We start from the raw sequence: 18,150 nt of genomic DNA, 5'->3' as shown, positions 1-18,150 counted from the left end.
ATAGCCACCGAAGACAGGCTACATCCTCCACACAGAAGGGCTCACATGCGCCAAACAGACTTGATAATGGAAGCAAAACTCCAAGATTATGGATTCAAGTCCCCCGCTCAATGAGAATGGGCCCAAAGTGAAGGGATACATATAAACATATGTAAAACCCTTCTTGGGGAAAGGTGCAGAGCAATGATTTTCAAATCATGGCAGCCACAGTCTTCCTTCACAGCAGGAATACTATAAGGATATATGGAAGAAGGGTACGCACCAACACCCCATGTGCGGGAATTAGCAAAAGAAAATTTCTCCTCAAAATTCTTGGTTGTACTGAACTTTCTGGGGATAATGGTGCTCACCGTAGGAGGTGCAGCATCATCAATGCTTTCCTTGTTCTTTGAAGAGCTGGAGTTTTTGGAAGAGAGGGACATAGTTAGCAGAAGGAAGTAAGGGTTTCTCTGGAGAATAGAGTTAAAGAAAGTTGAAAACAAGAGAAAGTTGAGTAAGAAAAGTTGAGAGAGTTCAAAAAATTGTGAAGTGTAAAAGAAGAAGATTAAAGCGTATAAGTAAAGGAATAGGCGGCTAAAATCGTGACCATGATTACCTCGGAAATCGGCAAAAGTACTGCTAAATCGTGGAGTGACGCATGTTCGGGGCATTAAATGCGGAGAGACGTGCGTCTAATCAAGCGTCAGAAACATTTCAAAGGAGATCAGAAAAATTTCCTGCCAAGAAAAGTATCTTCACCAACTTCCTGATGACACAAGGATGTGCCACCGGAAAGCAGGGGGACTATTTGTATAGGGTAAAATCCATTCACATTAAATACTCGCATAATAGAGCGACATGTGGCACCAGAGATAAACGAAAAGTGAGAGAGGTGGGAACCAAGACCGGGGGCAGCGGCTTCGGTTGGCAGCGGAGAGCCCCCGAAGGGAATATTACTAATGAAGGCAAACGAGTGTCTACCACCCGGTAGCATCCAATGAAGAATATTCTATAATATTAAATTCACCGTCTATTATAGAGAATTATGGCATTTATAGCCTGCTGTTATACATTCTTTAATGGCCCTCATTATTGTCATTTAAAAGAGTCTTGATCCTAGGACCTTGTTCCCTAGGTGCAACTATAAATAGTTATTTCAACAGCCATTGTAAGGACACGAATTCTCTGACAAACTTATGCTATATACTGTTCAAAAGCTCAATAACATTCAATTTCTTGCTTATTGATATTGTTATTACTGCCTTCGGAAACTCCGCTCCCGGAATCAGGCTATTTTCTGTCTTATCTCAATTTCAGCGTAAGTCTTGTATTTTTATTTATTTTATTTATTAATTTGGGATCAAATAGATTCGCTTGTCTATAAACCACGTATAAATTCAACTGTATCGTTTTACGGGTAAACACCCATAAAACTTTAAATCCTGGATTCGCCTCTGGTCGTAGCTATACTTTTAGAAAATTATCATTTGTAGTTATATTTGAATTTTTATAACAAATCCACATGTAACACTAAAACAAGAGATTAACTATTTTGAACCGAAACAAGAGAGCAACAAGCGTAGTTGGGTTAGAGATGTCTTGCGTTCGACTCTCAACAAGAGCAGGGGCGAATTTAGGGGGGCGGAAGGGGGTTCACCCCGAACCCCCTTCGACGAAAAATTACACTATATATATAAGGCAAAATCTGTTTTTACCTCTATATATTATGTTTTGAATCCCCTTGTCATAACCCAAAAGCATAGCTTAGTGGTCAAGGGAGTTCAAAACTTTTGTAAGGTCATTGGTTCAATTCCCACTAGAAATAATTATTTTTAACTTTTTTCCTTTTTTGAACCCCCTTAGCAGAAATCCGGCCTCCGTTACTAAACAAGAGCAATCTATTTTTCTGTATTTCGCGTCGGCTGTATTCGTTGCGCATTTGAATACAAGTGATACAATGTGACAACAATTTACAAATAATAATTAGGCAAACTATAATTAATTATGGTAATTAGATTCTAAACCGTGCTACTTTATAAAATTTTATCTATAAAAAAAATAAAAATAAAATAGAGCCAACGCAAAGAGGGATGCAACGTGCGAGTAAAATTGGATGCATGGGGAGAGATAGAGAGAGGGAGAGAAGAACGGTAGTGAAGGGCAGAGAAATGGGAGAGGATCCGAAATTGCAGGCCTTCCTTATCTCAACAATGTCTCTCTGTCGAAGAATACTCAGAAATTTACTGTTGGATCAAACACACCCAGGCTAACAGAGAGAGTTTGTTTTGTCACAAACAATTTCCAGATTAATATCTCAATCACTTTCCTCTCTATTTCCACTGCCCATTGTTTTTGGACGAATGATTTGAATTTTCAGCATCACATCAATGGTACGCCCCCAGAATCAAATGCTATTCTCTCGTCATTGTCCTTTTTCTATTTTGAAACGTTCAGGAATTCAAATTTATTAAATTCATTCAACTCTTAAGTTTGACGAAGACCAACCTCGGTGTGTGACCTACAGGCCACGGGGCCTTTTGTGACTGCCCTTTTTTTCTTTAATTCAACTTTTAAGTTATTTTTCAACCATTACATTAACAATATTGTAGATAATAACCGGTGACGAAATTTTGTTCTTTAGAATTATATATGCCTTTTAGGAATCTATGATCATCAAATGCAATAAATTCAGCCTTGAGTTTCTGTGGATTTTGAAAAGTTGATGAAATTGTTCATAATAGAAGAGGGGATTTTTATCATAAAGGACGATATTATCCAACGGAAAGTGTGGGATATTGTAACTTACTATGGGTATGTATTGATATGCACACGTTTCAATCACAAAGGAAGTATTAACTGTTACTAGTCTGGTTTTGCATGAGGACATATTTTACAGGACTACCGGTCAGGGGCGGATGTAGAGTATCACATACGGGTTTGGCCGAACCTAGTAGCTTTGACCTAGACCCTGAGTATGTGTTAAGAAATTCGCTAAATGTGTATGAATATCTAATTTTCAACCCATTTACTAGCAATTGAGGTCGCTGCTCTAGAATTCCGAATCCATAAAATTCAAATCTTCGATCCATCTCTACCACCAGTCTATCCGAAAATTATCATTCTAATTTGTCCTTCTACACCGTAACAGGTGGAAGGAAAGGTAAAATTAAGTTTATTAGGTTGCAATCTTGAATTGAAGTTTATGGTGTATGAAGATTTTTGAGTAACTGTTCAAAAAAAATCTAGTATGTTTCTCTGTATGATTGCTTTAGACTTGCAAGCAATGTATAAAAGGCATAGTTGGGACTCACTTCGGGGCGAGTCAACTTTTTAACTGCTCGGACGACAATGGGGCGCTAAGGTTTCACGGGGCTAATGCCACGGTCAGCCCATGGATGCTTATTACTTAAGTTGTTTGTCATGTACATCGCACTAATGTTCAACATGCGCTTTGCGGCTTGGATTGTCTGCCCTATATGCCTCAAACTATTTTATTTCAAACTTTTTAAGTATCGTGTATCTGTATCCCTTTTGTACAGTATGTTGTTCTATAATTAAGCAAATGGTGACTTAAAAAGTTGTTTTGTGTGTGTGTGTGTGTATAATTACATCTAGATTTTCTAATTGATTTTCATACATATCTTTCTGTGAATATATAATTTGCAATATAATTTACCATACTTAATATATTTTACAAAATTTCGTGTGGCTTTCCCCTCCCCATGAAAGGGAAAATTTCCTGGCTGTTCCTCTACTTAAAATAATGCTGTATGTAAGCTATAATCGGGTGGAGAACACTCAAATAGATTTGTGTCTACCACATTATATCTCTTTGTTTGATTTACTCGTGAGTTTGAATCCACTTGGTGTTAGAGCATTTCTTCAGTTACATTGCATGGCATAAGAGATTGTTTGATCATATGTGAGATAAATTTATCACTCATGTGATCAATTCTATTGATACTTACTCTTCTTTATTTTTATTTTTGTTTTTTGGGCTTTCAGGGCACTGCAGTTAATATAATAGTAGGGTCTCATGTATGGGTTGAGGACCCTGATGTAGCTTGGATTGATGGAGAAGTAAAGAAAATAACAAATGGGGAAGCAGAGATTGAGAGGACCGATGGAAAGAAGGTAGTTTGTTATACATTTTAATTGTTGATTTACTTCTTTCATTTGTTGATATTTATCAAGCACTTGCTTACAGAAATTTACCTCAAATCATTTGTTGATATTTATCAAACACTTGCTTACAGAAATTTACCTCAAAACAAATTGGTTTTTGACTTATCTTATAGACCTCCGGTGACACCAACTTTTGCTTCTATCATTTCAAGACTATTGCATGCTGCTGCATGAAATTTCCTGTGGAATCATTATTGCTATCTAATTCTTCTAAGTTTAACAGTTAATATTATAACCGTATCGTACGGACCTTTAGTGAATCATCTCTTAACAAGAAACAAGATAAGTCACAATTTGTATCTCCAGACGACTGTCTGAACTCCTTATTTAATAGAAGATGTGACTACAAATAATGTCTCCGCCTCCTGCAAGTTAACATCTCGGGTTTGATAAGAACTTAGACTATCCTGTTTTATGGATTGATACATCACATCATGATATGTTGTCCTCTCATGCTTCAGGTTGTTAGGAAATTGTCGAAAGTTTATCCAAAAGATGTGGAAGCTCCTGCTGGGGGTGTCGATGACATGACAAAACTATCCTATTTGCACGAGCCTGGAGTGCTGCAGAACCTCAAAACTCGATACGAACTTAATGAAATTTACGTAAGATACTGTAGTTATTGTTTGGATTGTGTCTGATTTTTATGCTCTTTCTTATGCTACAATACAGACAACAGCGCCCATCTCTTAATATTTGATATAATTACAGACTTATACAGGAAATATCTTAATTGCAATAAATCCATTTCAAAAATTGCCTCATTTGTATGATACGCATATGATGCAACAATACAAGGGGGCACCATTTGGAGAATTAAGCCCTCATGTCTTTGCCATTGCAGATGTTGCTTACAGGTTCCTCCCAGTTTAAGCAAACTAATTACAATAATTTGCGATTTTTGGCATGATATATTGAACTGCCTTTGCTGGAAACAGGGCAATGGTCCATGAGGGGAAAAGCAATTCTATTCTGGTTAGCGGTGAAAGTGGAGCCGGTAAAACTGAAACAACCAAGATGCTTATGCGATATCTTGCCTTTCTGGGTGGCCGTGCAGCAACTGAAGGGCGCACTGTGGAGCAACAAGTCCTTGGTGTATGATAACATGTCATTGATAACCTATTATGTGCTCTTCAATTTTTCAATCACCCATTCCTTTTTCACATAATTATCCTCTACTTTCTGATTTAGATTATTTTAAGCTAATGTAATATTTACTCTCATGATCTTTTGCATGAACCCACTCAAGTGCAGTCTAATCCTGTTCTTGAAGCATTCGGCAATGCGAAGACTGTTAGAAATAACAATTCCAGGTCAAGCACTTTAGCACTTTGCATTTCAGCCTTTAATTTTTATGTGGTCCAGTTAATGTATTTTCGACTTGCTTAATTATTCTGAGATATATTTTCCACAAAAAAGTGCCATATGAGATTGAACTGCTTGTTTTCCTTATCTTATACTTCCTAGTAGTAGAGACGCTATTTTCGAAGTCAACTTGTGATCAAAGATAATCAATACCATAACAGTTATGTTACCTTATGAGATGGAAGATGTTTAATGCTCTCCTTAACGTAAAACTTCTGCAGCCGTTTTGGCAAATTCGTTGAGATTCAGTTTGACAAACATGGAAGGATATCAGGAGCAGCAATCAGGACCTACCTCCTTGAGAGATCCCGTGTTTGCCAAATTTCTGATCCTGAGCGCAACTACCACTGTTTTTACCTTCTTTGTGCGGCCCCCCAAGAGGTGCTTTTCTATTGCAACAAGAACTTCAATGACATTATGAAAGTCTTGTAGGATTGCATCGAATTTCTTTGGTGGCAGTCTGTTGCTGACAATCTTCGTAATCATTGTAGGAGATTGAGAAGTATAAGTTGGGACATCCCAAAACATTTCACTATCTTAACCAGTCAAAGTGCCATGAGCTTGTTGGTGTGAGTGATGCAGATGAGTACCTTGCCACTAGAAGAGCAATGGATGTTGTCGGAATTAGTAAACACGAGCAGGTATATTATCTTGCACAGTTCGTCCAACTTCTTTTTTCTATTTGCATCTGGGTAAAAGAATAAGTAAAGGGTACCTCTAACTCTCTCTTTCCCCACTCAGGAAGCAATTTTTAGAGTTGTTGCTGCGATTCTTCATCTTGGTAATATTGACTTTGCGAAAGGAAAAGAGGCTGATTCATCAGTTATTAAAGAGGACAAACCCAAATTCCATCTCAAAACTGCAGCAGAGCTTCTGATGTAAGATTCTTAATGTCACCTTTCATATTCAGATGTTATGTGGCTGTGATAATGGTTGGAAATTCTGATTTTCCTAATGTTTTAGGTGTGACCCTGTAGCTTTGGAAGATGCGTTATGCAAAAGGGTGATGATCACCCCTGAAGAAGTGATAAAACGAAGCCTTGATCCTCGCAGTGCTGAAATTAGTAGGGATGGTCTGGCTAAAACAATATATTCTAGACTATTTGATTGGTAAGAAGCTTAGTTTTCGTCACCATGTGTGAATAATATACTAGCTATTGGCTCCTTGCTAGGCACTGGAGACTCAATCTGTTTATTTACTTTTATGCCTTAATGTAAAACAATATATTCCTTCTGTCCCAATTTATGTAAAGGGATTCAGAGTATGAGAGTCTAAGTACCTAGTTTTCAGTGTGAATTCAGGCATAGATTCTTCAAGTTTTTCAAAACAAACATTACATATTTGAAAACTACACAAAAGGTACTATACCAGCATGGTTAAAAAGTCAAAATATTTAAAAAGACTTTAATAAAATTGTAGGCAAAGAAAAAACTCTTTCACTCCCCAAATAGTAACATCTTCACATAAATTGGGATAAAGGGAGTATTATTAGCAATCATTGTAATTCAAAGATATTGAAAGATCTGTTCACTGCGAGACTAACAAATAAAGAGTGCAATTGTGTTGAAGTAAAAATGTTGATTTGAGATATTAGAGTCATTAAAACTAACCATGGAATATACTGGAAAGAAAAGAAGATGAGCAAATATGTGCCTTGTATAAATGTCATATCTATATATATGTGTGTGTGTACACACACACATATATGTGCATGTGTATGTACCCTTTTTTTTTTTCCTTAATCAGCACGTGGATTCAGACCTGAAGTAAGTTCCCACTAGTGCATGATTGATTTACTAATTTCACAAATGTCATGTAAATTAGTCCGTCTCTTGGGAAAATGCAGGTTGGTAGACAAGATAAATGTCTCAATTGGACAAGATCCCCAGTCTAAATGTCTCATTGGAGTGCTTGATATCTATGGTTTTGAAAGCTTTAAGCACAACAGGTAGCTACTAATCTTTAGCTTGCCTTTCTAATTTACCATAACATTGTTCCATCTAAAATAATTGTTTACATGAGTGTTCAAAGATTTGCAACTCGTGTTTGAGTCTCATTATATCACGCTTTGCAGCTTTGAGCAATTCTGCATAAATTATACAAATGAGAAGTTGCAGCAACATTTCAATCAGGTTTACTTTTCGATATTACTAGCAATGTAAGCATTGATTTTGTATGTATTGTTTCTCAAGTCTGTTGTGGCTTTACAGCATGTGTTCAAGATGGAACAAGAAGAATACAAAAGAGAGGCCATTGATTGGAGCTACATCGAGTTCGTGGATAACCAGGATGTCCTAGATCTTATTGAAAAGGTAATTGCACTTTTCTCTCAATACACTACTTGAGAATTATTAGTTTGTTTAAACAGATGTTAACTTCATCCAATGAAAAATATTTCTCAAGTGGCAAGGTTGAAGTCTCAAGACTCAAAGGTCTTGGTTTCAATTCTTGCTGGTCACATTTTCTTTAGATTTAATCTATTTCCTCTTATGGGAATAGTCTGGTTATTGTTCTCAAGAAACTGTCATTTGTAACTCTCCCAAACAGTGGGTAAATGGCATCACTTTTCTCAAATAACCAAAGAAAGAATTTAAGTTCAAACTAGATGGTTAGAATTTGGACTTCTACTTACCTCTCAAAAAGAAAAAGAAAAAAGAAATTGAACTTCTATGTTATCAGACAGCAAAACCCCATAGATTTCAAAATTTTCTGTAATTATATCACAAACGTCTTGTTATTTTTGTTGCATTAGATATTGGATGGTTCTTCTTCTTTTAAGATTGCAAGTATTGTTATGGCTGCTTATCAAAAAGAAATGTTCTGGTTGTGCATGAATTGGGTTATTGTTATCCAAAAAGAAATATCTTCTTGCTTATGGGATCCTAGGTATTTTAGAAATTTAGAATTTAGCTAATAAATGCACGAGGTGTATATCAGCAATAGGTTGAGTTGTTAGGCTACTTGAATAGTGGAATTCTCTATGCTGCTCTGCTTCCCTGGAGAAAGAAGCTATAATGAAACTATTGCACTATGATCTTTGTGAGGGTAAAAGATCTGCGGAAGAAAACTACTTGTGAGTGAAATATATGAGTCTATCTAGAGTGACTAACAAAACACCCTCACTTGAAAAATTAAGAAACAATCTCAACTTTTGACCAGCATGAAAATTCCAGAACAGACTTCTAACTTATCATTTAAGAAAAGAAATAATAATGCTGCTCATTGGTGTTACAATTAGTTTTATAATTGTGGTATTTCCCTTTGCAGAAACCAGGTGGAATTGTTGCTCTGCTAGATGAAGCTTGGTACGATAATATCCCATCACTTTGGTCTTTATTATGAAAAACTATTGTATGCAACTTAATTGTTACTTAAGTTTTCTGTTCCTCATTATTTTTGTGTGGTACTAGTTGAGTTTAAGATTATAACTCTGGTTAAGTTAAATGATAATGTTTGTCTTCATTATTTACTTTCTATTTTCCAGTATGTTCCCAAAGTCAACACATGAAACATTCTCTAACAAGCTATATCAGACATTTAAAGTTCACAAGCGCTTTGTCAAGCCCAAACTGTCTCGTACAGATTTCATAATTTCTCATTATGCTGGAGAGGTGAGTCCAATACCCAACAGATATTTCAGTATAGAGTGATTTGCAATTTACATTTCCTAATTTAATACATTTATTATTAGGTGCAATATCAATCCGACCAATTTTTGGACAAAAACAAGGACTATATAGTGCCTGAACATCAAGACCTCCTAAGTGCTTCAAAATGCTCTTTTGCAGCAGGACTCTTCCCTTCAGTAGGTGAAGAGACTTCAAAGTCGTCAAAATTTTCTTCGATTGGTTCACGCTTTAAGGTATTCTTGCATTATGGGCCCTGATTTGATTTATTAAATGATGAACTGTGTTACCTTTAATATATGCTGATCATTAGTCTTCCTTCTGAAACTGTCAATTTTCTTGCGCTGATGAAACTAGAAACTTAAATGCAGTTACAATTACAGTCGTTGATGGAGACACTGAATGCTACAGAACCTCACTACATCAGATGTGTAAAGCCTAATAATCTCCTAAAACCTGCTATATTTGAAAATGACAACGTTATGCGACAATTGCGCTGTGGTGTAAGTAATCTCCATCTTACTAAATCCCAGAATTGGGGAAAAGAGGGGAAAGCATAGATTTTTGTTTAATTGTGATAGTTATTGATTATAACCAACATGCTTTTCTTTTAAGGGTGTTTTAGAGGCAATTAGAATCAGTTGTGCTGGATTCCCTACCCGTCGCCCTTTCTTTGAATTCATACACAGATTTGGGCTCCTAGCGCCGGAGGTTTTACAAGGGAGGTATGTACCTTGTTTTCGTTTGAACAGATTGTCAAGAGCTGACAGTACTTTGAGATGTCTTACCTTTGCTGAATTTGTTTGAAGAAGTATTTTCTCTAGGATTACCAGATGATTCTGAATGAAATTCATTTTTGCATGGCAGTTATGAGGAAAAAGTTGCTTGCACGAAAATTCTGGAAAAATGGGGGCTGAAAGGGTTTCAGGTAATCTTAGTTTTTTTCCTCCTGCTTAGGTAGCAGTGTGAATTCATCATCTATTTCATCAGTATAGTTCTTATATTTCTGATTCACAAATTCAGAGGAGAGTTCGTTCCTAAGGTCATATGGGATCATATCTAAACCTCTACTCCACATTAGTATCTAGCTTGTTATCTGCAAATGTGATTGAAAAGGAAAATTCGCATTCACAATATGAGATTCGGTGATTAGTTCCTGTCTTCGTGATTATTTGATTACTTTGCTTTTACAGATAGGAAAGACCAAGGTATTCCTAAGGGCTGGACAGATGGCTGAGTTGGATGCACGACGAGCAGAGGTTCTTAATAATGCAGCCAAAGTCATACAGCGACGAATACGAACTCATATTGCTCGTAAACAATTCATTGCATTGAGAAAAGCTGCCATATCTTTACAGTCTCTATGTAGAGGTGAGGCATCTTAAAACTATTTTAGATTTTGAAAACTTGGTGACACAAGGTACCAAAGTTCATAATGGAAAACAATCTTATGAGTTGAACTACATCTTCTTAGCAGTGTATGCTTCCTTGTTTCCTGTTTCAAGCTCCATCCGATCAAAAATCCATAAAGGAAAAAAGATATATCTGAAGGAACAAAGAGGCACTAGGCAGAGTAGAATTCATTCTCAAAACGTGTGTCCTAATTTTCATATTTTAGGTAAACTGGCATGCAAAATTTATGCGCAAATAAAGAGGCAAGCAGCTGCTGTAAAAATTCAGAAGAACACACGTGGACATCATGCTAGAAAGGCCTATAAGAAACTCAAGGTCTCAGTGCTCATGGTGCAGACTGTTTTGCGAGCTATGGATGCTCGTAAGAGATTCAGATTTAGGAAGCAAACTGAAGCTGCAATAATAATTCAGGTTAGAATTCCTGTGTGCTATATGAGTTCACGATTTATATGGTATTGAAGTGAGCCTAATATTTGTCTTTATCCTCCTCAGGCACGGTGGCGTTGTCATAAAGCTTTTTCATATTATCAAAGGCTGAAAAGAGGGGTGCTTGTTGCGCAATGCAAATGGAGGGGAAGAGTTGCCAAAAAGGAACTAAGGAAGCTTAAAATGGTAAGCATACTATTTTGTAATCCAATAGGAAACATAAAAACACATCTCCTATTACAATGTCTCATGATTCAATAATTATTAGTGTACTCTTATTTCATGATTTTTCAACTACATGCAGGCTGCAAGGGATACTGGTGCGCTCAAAGAGGCAAAGGATAAGCTTGAAAAGCAGTTGGAGGAGCTTACGTGGCGGTTGCAACTGGAAAAACGTCTAAGAGTAATCTCATGTTTTAGCTCATGTTTTATTTATATAAATCACATTTTCAAAGTGCATACCTGTGTCGTCTCATTCTTTGTGCACCTGTGTGTAGATATATCAACAGATACATTATATAACAAGAAGAAACTCTTGCTAGCATGCTAAATTTGCCTGTTACTATTGCATCCTGTTGTTACATACTATTATTTTGCCGTGTTACACCATTCTGTAGGCGTACAATAGAGTGAAATTGTCGAACTTAATTGTCAGATATAATAACTGCTCAAATCATCACGCAGACTGACTTGGAAGAAACAAAAGCACAAGAGATAGCAAAACTGCAAGACGCTTTGGAAGTTATGCAAAAAAAAGTTGATGAAGCAAATGCGTTGGTTGTCAAGGAACGAGAAGCTGCAAAAAAGGCTATTGAAGAAGCACCTCCTGTAATCAAGGAAACTCCAGTTTATGTTGAAGATACAAAGAAAGTAGAATCTCTAATGGAAGAAAATAGAAGTTTAAAGGTAATCCAATTGACTAGGTTCTCATTCTGTTGTGGTGCTGAATATGACAATCTGTTGAGCATTAATAAGTGTTCTTTGAGAAAACCTTGCATTTAATTCATAATGTAAACGAAAAATAATCACCATGTTAGAAGAGTAACCATTTATTACTTTTGATACTATATCAGTAGCCTGAGAAAACACACTTGAGCATTGGTAATTTTAAAAATACACAAGCATGATTATGCCCGATAGAGAAGTATGTGAAAATTCCATAAAATGCTTGAAGTACATAGTTTCAAATACCTTGGGAGGATCTTTTCTTATCACATTTTGACTTAATGGAATGTAAGATCATAGTAATCCTAGAACAGTTTGAAATAAGTGAGGTTCAAAAATTAAAACTGATTCTTGTATTTCCAGCTGCAGAGACTTTCTTGTATTTCCTGCTGCAGAGACTTGTGGAAGAGTAAATACTGACTAATTATATTTTTGTGGCTTATCCAAAAAATATAAAATATAAAATAAAAACAAATTAGATGAGCAATAAAGATGAATGTTGAATATCATTCATAACATCTCCCAAAGGATCATAATATGCAACGAATCTAGCCTATGCTTTCTATGCTTATAATCTTTGCAAATGTGTGTGTTCTGTCCAGGTTTCTTTAGAACAAGAAAAGCAGAACTGTGATGACTGGAAGAGGAAGTATACTGAGGCACAAGAATCTGGGGAAGAAAGTCGCAGGAAGTTAGAAGAAACTGAAAAAAGAGTGCATCAACTCCAGGAATCCCTGAAAGGGTAATCAGCTTGCTCTCACAGTGCCTTATTTCAGTTATATTACATTCCAGCTTATAAGATGAACTGTTTATATTGTAATATGCAATTTTGTCTTGTTCATTTTCTATGTACAAATATTTGCAGTGTTGAATAAGGTAAAAGAATGACAATGCATGCTGATATGACTAACTCATCATAAAATTAACACCGTCACAAAATTTATTGAATAAATCTTAATAGCAATGATGCATTTAAGAGTTGCCATCAGAACATTGTGGCCAATGATATTTTGACCTACCGACATGATGTTAATTGTGAAAGAAATAATATGCTCATCCAGGCGAAAACAGTAAAGTAGTAGGTGGAGTAGGCCTAGGATATTATGAATTACATTAGGTGAACATAATATTTCGATGACGAACAGCTTTACTCTAACAATTTAGATGATGCATTCAACACCATCATGTACAAAGGACTAATATAATAGTCCTTCCACTTGTTTGTCAAAGAACTTTAAGAGTAGTCATATCTAGATAATACTTGGAAGTTTGAAATAGGTTTCTAGTCTTTTGAAAGTAATATTTTAATGCAATATGATTGTGTTGCATTTTCCTTTCCTAAAGAATTATCTGATTTTATATTTATTTATATGTTGCTGCTGAACCCTGCAAAATCAGGCTAGAGGAGAAGATGACAAACTTAGAGTCAGAGAACAAAGTTTTCCGTCAGCAGGCTGTGTCAATGGCACCTAATAAGTTCCTCTCGGGACGCTCTAGATCTATTATCCAGGTATTACTGTTTTACATGTATTTCTTGTGTAGAATTCTTTTAGGAATTGAATAATATGAAGTTTTCTGTTTAATTGACAGAGAACTGAGAGTGGTCGCGGTTATGAAGATACAAGAATGCATGTGGTAAAAATACCTTCCTTACAAGACTTGTGTTTCCAAATTCTACTCGCATGCCTGCAAATTTTGTTGCTCATAATCTCACTTGCATTATATTAGGATCTTCATAGCCCTTCATTGAACCAACGGGATCTCCCTGAAGCAGAGGATAAACCGCAAAAATCACTTAATGAGAAACAGCAAGAGAACCAGGAGTTGCTGATTCGTTGTATTACACAAAACTTGGGCTTTGCAGGAAACAGGCCGATTGCAGCCTGCATCATTTATAAGTGCCTTTTGCAGTGGAGATCTTTTGAAGTTGAGAGAACCACTGTCTTTGACCGAATAATCCAGACTATTGGTCATGCTATTGAGGTTTGAGCTACAAAATCCAGTTCTCCTTAAACTCTATGTCCTCGCTTTTTAAATTATAATTGCTTCTTTTAATTCCATTTCTGTGTTGGTACAGAAAACCCAGGACAACAATGATATACTGGCTTATTGGTTGTCAAATGCTTCTACTCTTCTATTGCTACTTCAGCGTACACTCAAAGCAAGTGCTGCTGCAGCAATGACTCCTCTGCGTCGACGATCCTCGTCGGCATCTCTGTTTGGGAGAATGTCGCAGGTGGGAAGTTAAAAAAATATTACTAACAAGTTCAGTACTTTTTATTAAGGAAGTTTGAGACTAGCGCCTTAAGATGTTCATTGTTATTGATTTTCAGAGTTTCCGTGGAAACCCTCAAGGAGTCAACCTTTCCTTTGTGACTGGAGGAGTCGAAACTCTACGCCAAGTAGAAGCCAAGTACCCTGCCTTGTTGTTCAAGCAGCAACTTACAGCATATGTGGAGAAAATTTATGGAATGATTCGTGACAATTTGAAAAAGGAGATTTCTCCATTGCTGGGGTTGTGTATCCAGGTATGTGTAGAAAATATTTCCAGAAACATGTCTAGGACTTGTCTTTTGCATTATGTATAACTCTTTACTCTACCTCATTTTTCGGTTATCTTGTATTTTTCCTTTGTCATTTGCATGAAAACAGTTTTCTTGGATATGTTATTAGGCACCACGAACTTCAAGAGCAAGCTTGGTTAAAGGGTCCTCACGTTCAGTAGCTAATACAGCAGCTCAGCAAGCTTTGATTGCCCATTGGCAGGGAATTGTAAAGAGCTTGGGGAATTTCTTGAACACATTAAAAGCAAACCATGTTAGTGAAGCTGATTTTGCCTTTCGATCAATTATTTTGAACCCCTTTCCAGTGTAAACAATTTGTTCCTAGAGGATAGATTTTTTATCCAGCAAACATTGGCTCAGCAGAATTAGCAATGTCATAAGAAGAGATGGTTAATTAGCTTAGAAATAGTCGATAAACCTTTGATTCCAAAATATCATGCAGCTAACTTCCGATCTTGCTTTTCCTGATTTTATACTTTCAGGTGCCCCCATTTTTAGTTCGTAAAGTATTCACTCAGATATTTTCATTCATCAACGTTCAGCTTTTTAACAGGTGAAGCTATAGGCTTCTCTTTGCATGCATTTTTCTCCAATGCATTTAAAAGTTTCCTCATGTGACTGTAAAAAATTTCACAGCCTTCTCTTAAGACGGGAGTGCTGTTCATTTAGCAATGGTGAATACGTCAAAGCAGGACTGGCAGAATTGGAACACTGGTGCTTCACGGCAACTGATGAGGTATGATCCATCAGATATTTTATTAACTTGGCATTCCTAAAAGTTATATTTAAACCCCGAAGTTAAAAAACAAAAACGAAAACAGTATGCAGGATCAGCATGGGATGAGCTGAAGCATATCAGACAGGCAATTGGTTTTCTTGTAAGCATTATCTTACATTTATCATTTTCATTTACTTGCTTCTTTCATTTTTGAAAGTAGGATGGTTAAAGGGTTCTCAAATATTCCCCATTCTCCTTGCTGCAGGTTATACATCAAAAACCCAAAAAGACACTGGATGAAATAAGCCATCAACTCTGTCCAGTAAGTGATATCAATTTGAAGGAAGAATTAGTTGGCATGTCATTAAAGGTCACTAATGGTGTCTTTTTTCCTCCAGGTTCTTAGCATCCAGCAGCTGTATAGGATCAGTACAATGTACTGGGATGACAAGTATGGTACACACAGTGTGTCACCGGATGTAAGTTTCTATGGATGCCATTAGTCAACCTAGGTTAGAGTCATATTCTTCAAAAGATATAATTTAGATAACATGTTTACACAGTAAAATTAACCAAGTGCAAGGTTTTTATGCAATTGCATTAGGTTATATCCAGCATGAGGGTGTCGATGACTGAAGATTCAAATCATGCAGTCAGCAACTCTTTTCTCTTAGATGATGATTCAAGGTTAGCATCAAAATGCTTGTAATTAGTTGTTATTGGTACCTTGCTTTTGTGTGATGGATTCACTTTCAATCTCATTAGGACTAGATCTGAAAAGTAGTCTTGAACATTTACTGGGAACATCAGTCCTTCCCAGTACATGTTTTCAATATTTAGGGAAAGACTCTAATTTCAATGTTGCAATTTTAGATTATTTAGGTGCATGTTACCAAGCAGAAGATTACAAGTGGTTAAGGTGCAAATGAATGCGCATAAGACAAACTATTATTGTTGTATTTCAGTAAACTTCCTTTTTATGCCTCTTTAAGCCAATTGCTGATGCTCCTTAATGGTGTAATTTGCAGCATCCCATTTTCAGTTGATGATATATCAAAATCAATGGAACAAATAGATATAGCTGACATTGAACCTCCTCTTCCTCTCCGTGAGAATTCAGGCTTTAGCTTTTTGGTGCCACGCACCAATTAATCAGTCAATTTGAGGCACAGGACGTCGTCATATTCAGTTCACTTGAGACGGAATAGATGATTATCTGACTACTTTTGGGGATGTTCTTTAGAGGCAGATCTAATTTGTTAGCTTCTGTGAACTTCATAATTCAAAGAAATGCACCAGTCCCCTGCCTCAGACTCTCGGGGGCGCCAAAAAAGAGCATGAGGAAGATTTACATAACAGTTTCCATCCAAAACATAGAAGCATTGCTGCACTCATCTTTATACATAATTTTCATTTCACTTTGTAATAAAAGTAGGAGAGTTATGAATTAGTTGTACACAACTAGGTCCATATTTCATAAATGATGGAGCTGCAGCACTCCAGTTTTGTAGGGGGAGGGTGAACAAGAATACTCAAAATGCTAGTTGAATCTGTATTTTGTATTAAAATATGTATCCTTTTTACCACAGAAGCTATGCTAGTGTTTGTCATGTAAAGAAAGACTCTGTATGAGTTGTTGGACATGTATGGAGAGTTTATCTTCTTTTACAATTTTACACAATTGATCATAGTCTATACATACTTCTGTGAACAACAACTACGCCTCAATACCAAACAAGTTAGGATCCACTATATGAATTTTCGCTTACTATGTTTCTCTATTTAATGGCCGATCCATGAACAGGACGGTAAAACTTAGGTGATCATGACTGCTGGAAAGTTACCTAATAAAATTAGCATTGATTAAAATTACCATGAGGATGAGCTGAATACTCATATTGTAACCTACAAAAGTAGCATCATAACATTAATACCATATTCATATCTATACTATATTAAAAGCACGAACGCTCTTAGCGAAATGTCGTTCGTTTTTTTTACCCTTTAGAAATAAATTTCACACAGAATAAAATTGTAAAATCAAAAAACTTTCCTAATATTTAGGAGTTCTAAATATCATCTCCTAATATGGATACAAAATATTAAGACATTAAAAGAATTCAAAAAAATAGGAGGAAAGTTTCTTGTTGGTTTCCAACAAGGAAACTTCACGATTTTGTTTAATATTTTTGTTCCTTGTCATTGTTTAATCATAAAGACCAATTTTGCCTCTTTATTTTCATTTCATATGATTTATTTGTTGTTTTTAAAATTTAAATCATAAGTACTTTTTAAGAAGCTTGGTTAAATTCGTTTGTTCTATTCTAAAAAATTAATACGGCATTAGGTTTTGAAATAGTAATTGTTTTTGGAAAAAATAGTAATTATTAATTTGTGATAAAAAAAATTAATTACTGTAATTTAGTTTATAGAAAATACCTAAATTACCTCAATGCATATTCATGTTAAATAGATGAGAAAGGACTTTTATTTTTTGGTAAAACAGAAACTAATATTATTACTAAGAAATTTTATTACATAATATAAATTTACAAAATAGAAATTACTTACGAAATTCATCTTGTGGCTGATATGATCTTTTTAATAATCTGTCACTAATTCTATCATTGAATAGGATTAGTGATAATTTTTTGTTATTTGACTACATAATTTGTTCATTGCTAATTTTTCTTCTTTTTGTAGTTGACTTATCTAGAATACATGGTACATAGATGATTATTTTGATACGAATTAATATAAAAGAAGGGATTATATAATAGAACACTAAACTTTCAAAATTATCTTGATTGTTTTCATGCTTAGCTAGGCTATCCGCTCTTTTTTTTGATTAAATATGCTCAATATTTGTCATTTTTAAGAGCTTATACTTTTAAAATATTTTATTTTCAAGAGCTTACACTTTATAAT

At 35.6% G+C, this 18,150-nt stretch overlaps 1 protein-coding gene across 3 annotated transcripts; it reads left to right on the top strand.

Moving 5' to 3' along the window:
• Positions 1 to 2,207: 2,207 nt before the first annotated feature.
• On the top strand, positions 2,208 to 16,903 carry LOC104093675 (myosin-11-like). 3 transcript variants are annotated; one of them, XM_009599459.4, is made up of 38 exons: positions 2,209 to 2,369; positions 3,985 to 4,113; positions 4,626 to 4,769; positions 4,876 to 5,021; positions 5,103 to 5,259; positions 5,419 to 5,477; positions 5,751 to 5,910; positions 6,021 to 6,170; positions 6,271 to 6,407; positions 6,493 to 6,639; positions 7,377 to 7,478; positions 7,605 to 7,662; positions 7,741 to 7,842; positions 8,798 to 8,835; positions 9,015 to 9,141; positions 9,222 to 9,392; positions 9,528 to 9,659; positions 9,772 to 9,881; positions 10,024 to 10,084; positions 10,350 to 10,527; positions 10,775 to 10,980; positions 11,062 to 11,181; positions 11,300 to 11,398; positions 11,680 to 11,901; positions 12,543 to 12,682; positions 13,339 to 13,450; positions 13,531 to 13,575; positions 13,669 to 13,923; positions 14,018 to 14,176; positions 14,274 to 14,468; positions 14,614 to 14,757; positions 14,987 to 15,057; positions 15,141 to 15,240; positions 15,326 to 15,382; positions 15,488 to 15,544; positions 15,621 to 15,701; positions 15,827 to 15,909; positions 16,251 to 16,903. In XM_009599459.4, exons 1-38 carry the CDS (start codon positions 2,367 to 2,369, stop codon positions 16,372 to 16,374), a joined length of 4,581 nt encoding a protein of 1,526 aa, XP_009597754.1. In that variant the 5' UTR covers positions 2,209 to 2,366; the 3' UTR covers positions 16,375 to 16,903. The 3 variants fall into 3 exon arrangements, with proteins under 3 accessions (XP_009597755.1, XP_009597754.1, XP_009597756.1); XM_009599460.4 differs by lacking the exon at positions 16,251 to 16,903 and having other exon boundaries at positions 2,208 to 2,369; positions 15,621 to 15,734; positions 15,827 to 15,915; XM_009599461.4 differs by lacking the exons at positions 2,209 to 2,369; positions 3,985 to 4,113 and having other exon boundaries at positions 4,632 to 4,769; positions 4,886 to 5,021.
• The last annotated feature ends 1,247 nt before the right edge of the window (positions 16,904 to 18,150 follow it).

Source organism: Nicotiana tomentosiformis, chromosome 5 (genome assembly GCF_000390325.3).
Source record: "Nicotiana tomentosiformis chromosome 5, ASM39032v3, whole genome shotgun sequence".
In the NCBI taxonomy this organism is placed as follows: Eukaryota; Viridiplantae; Streptophyta; class Magnoliopsida; order Solanales; family Solanaceae; genus Nicotiana; species Nicotiana tomentosiformis.
Note: the sequence above shows the minus strand (reverse complement) of the source record. Positions and strands in the feature narration are given on the sequence as shown.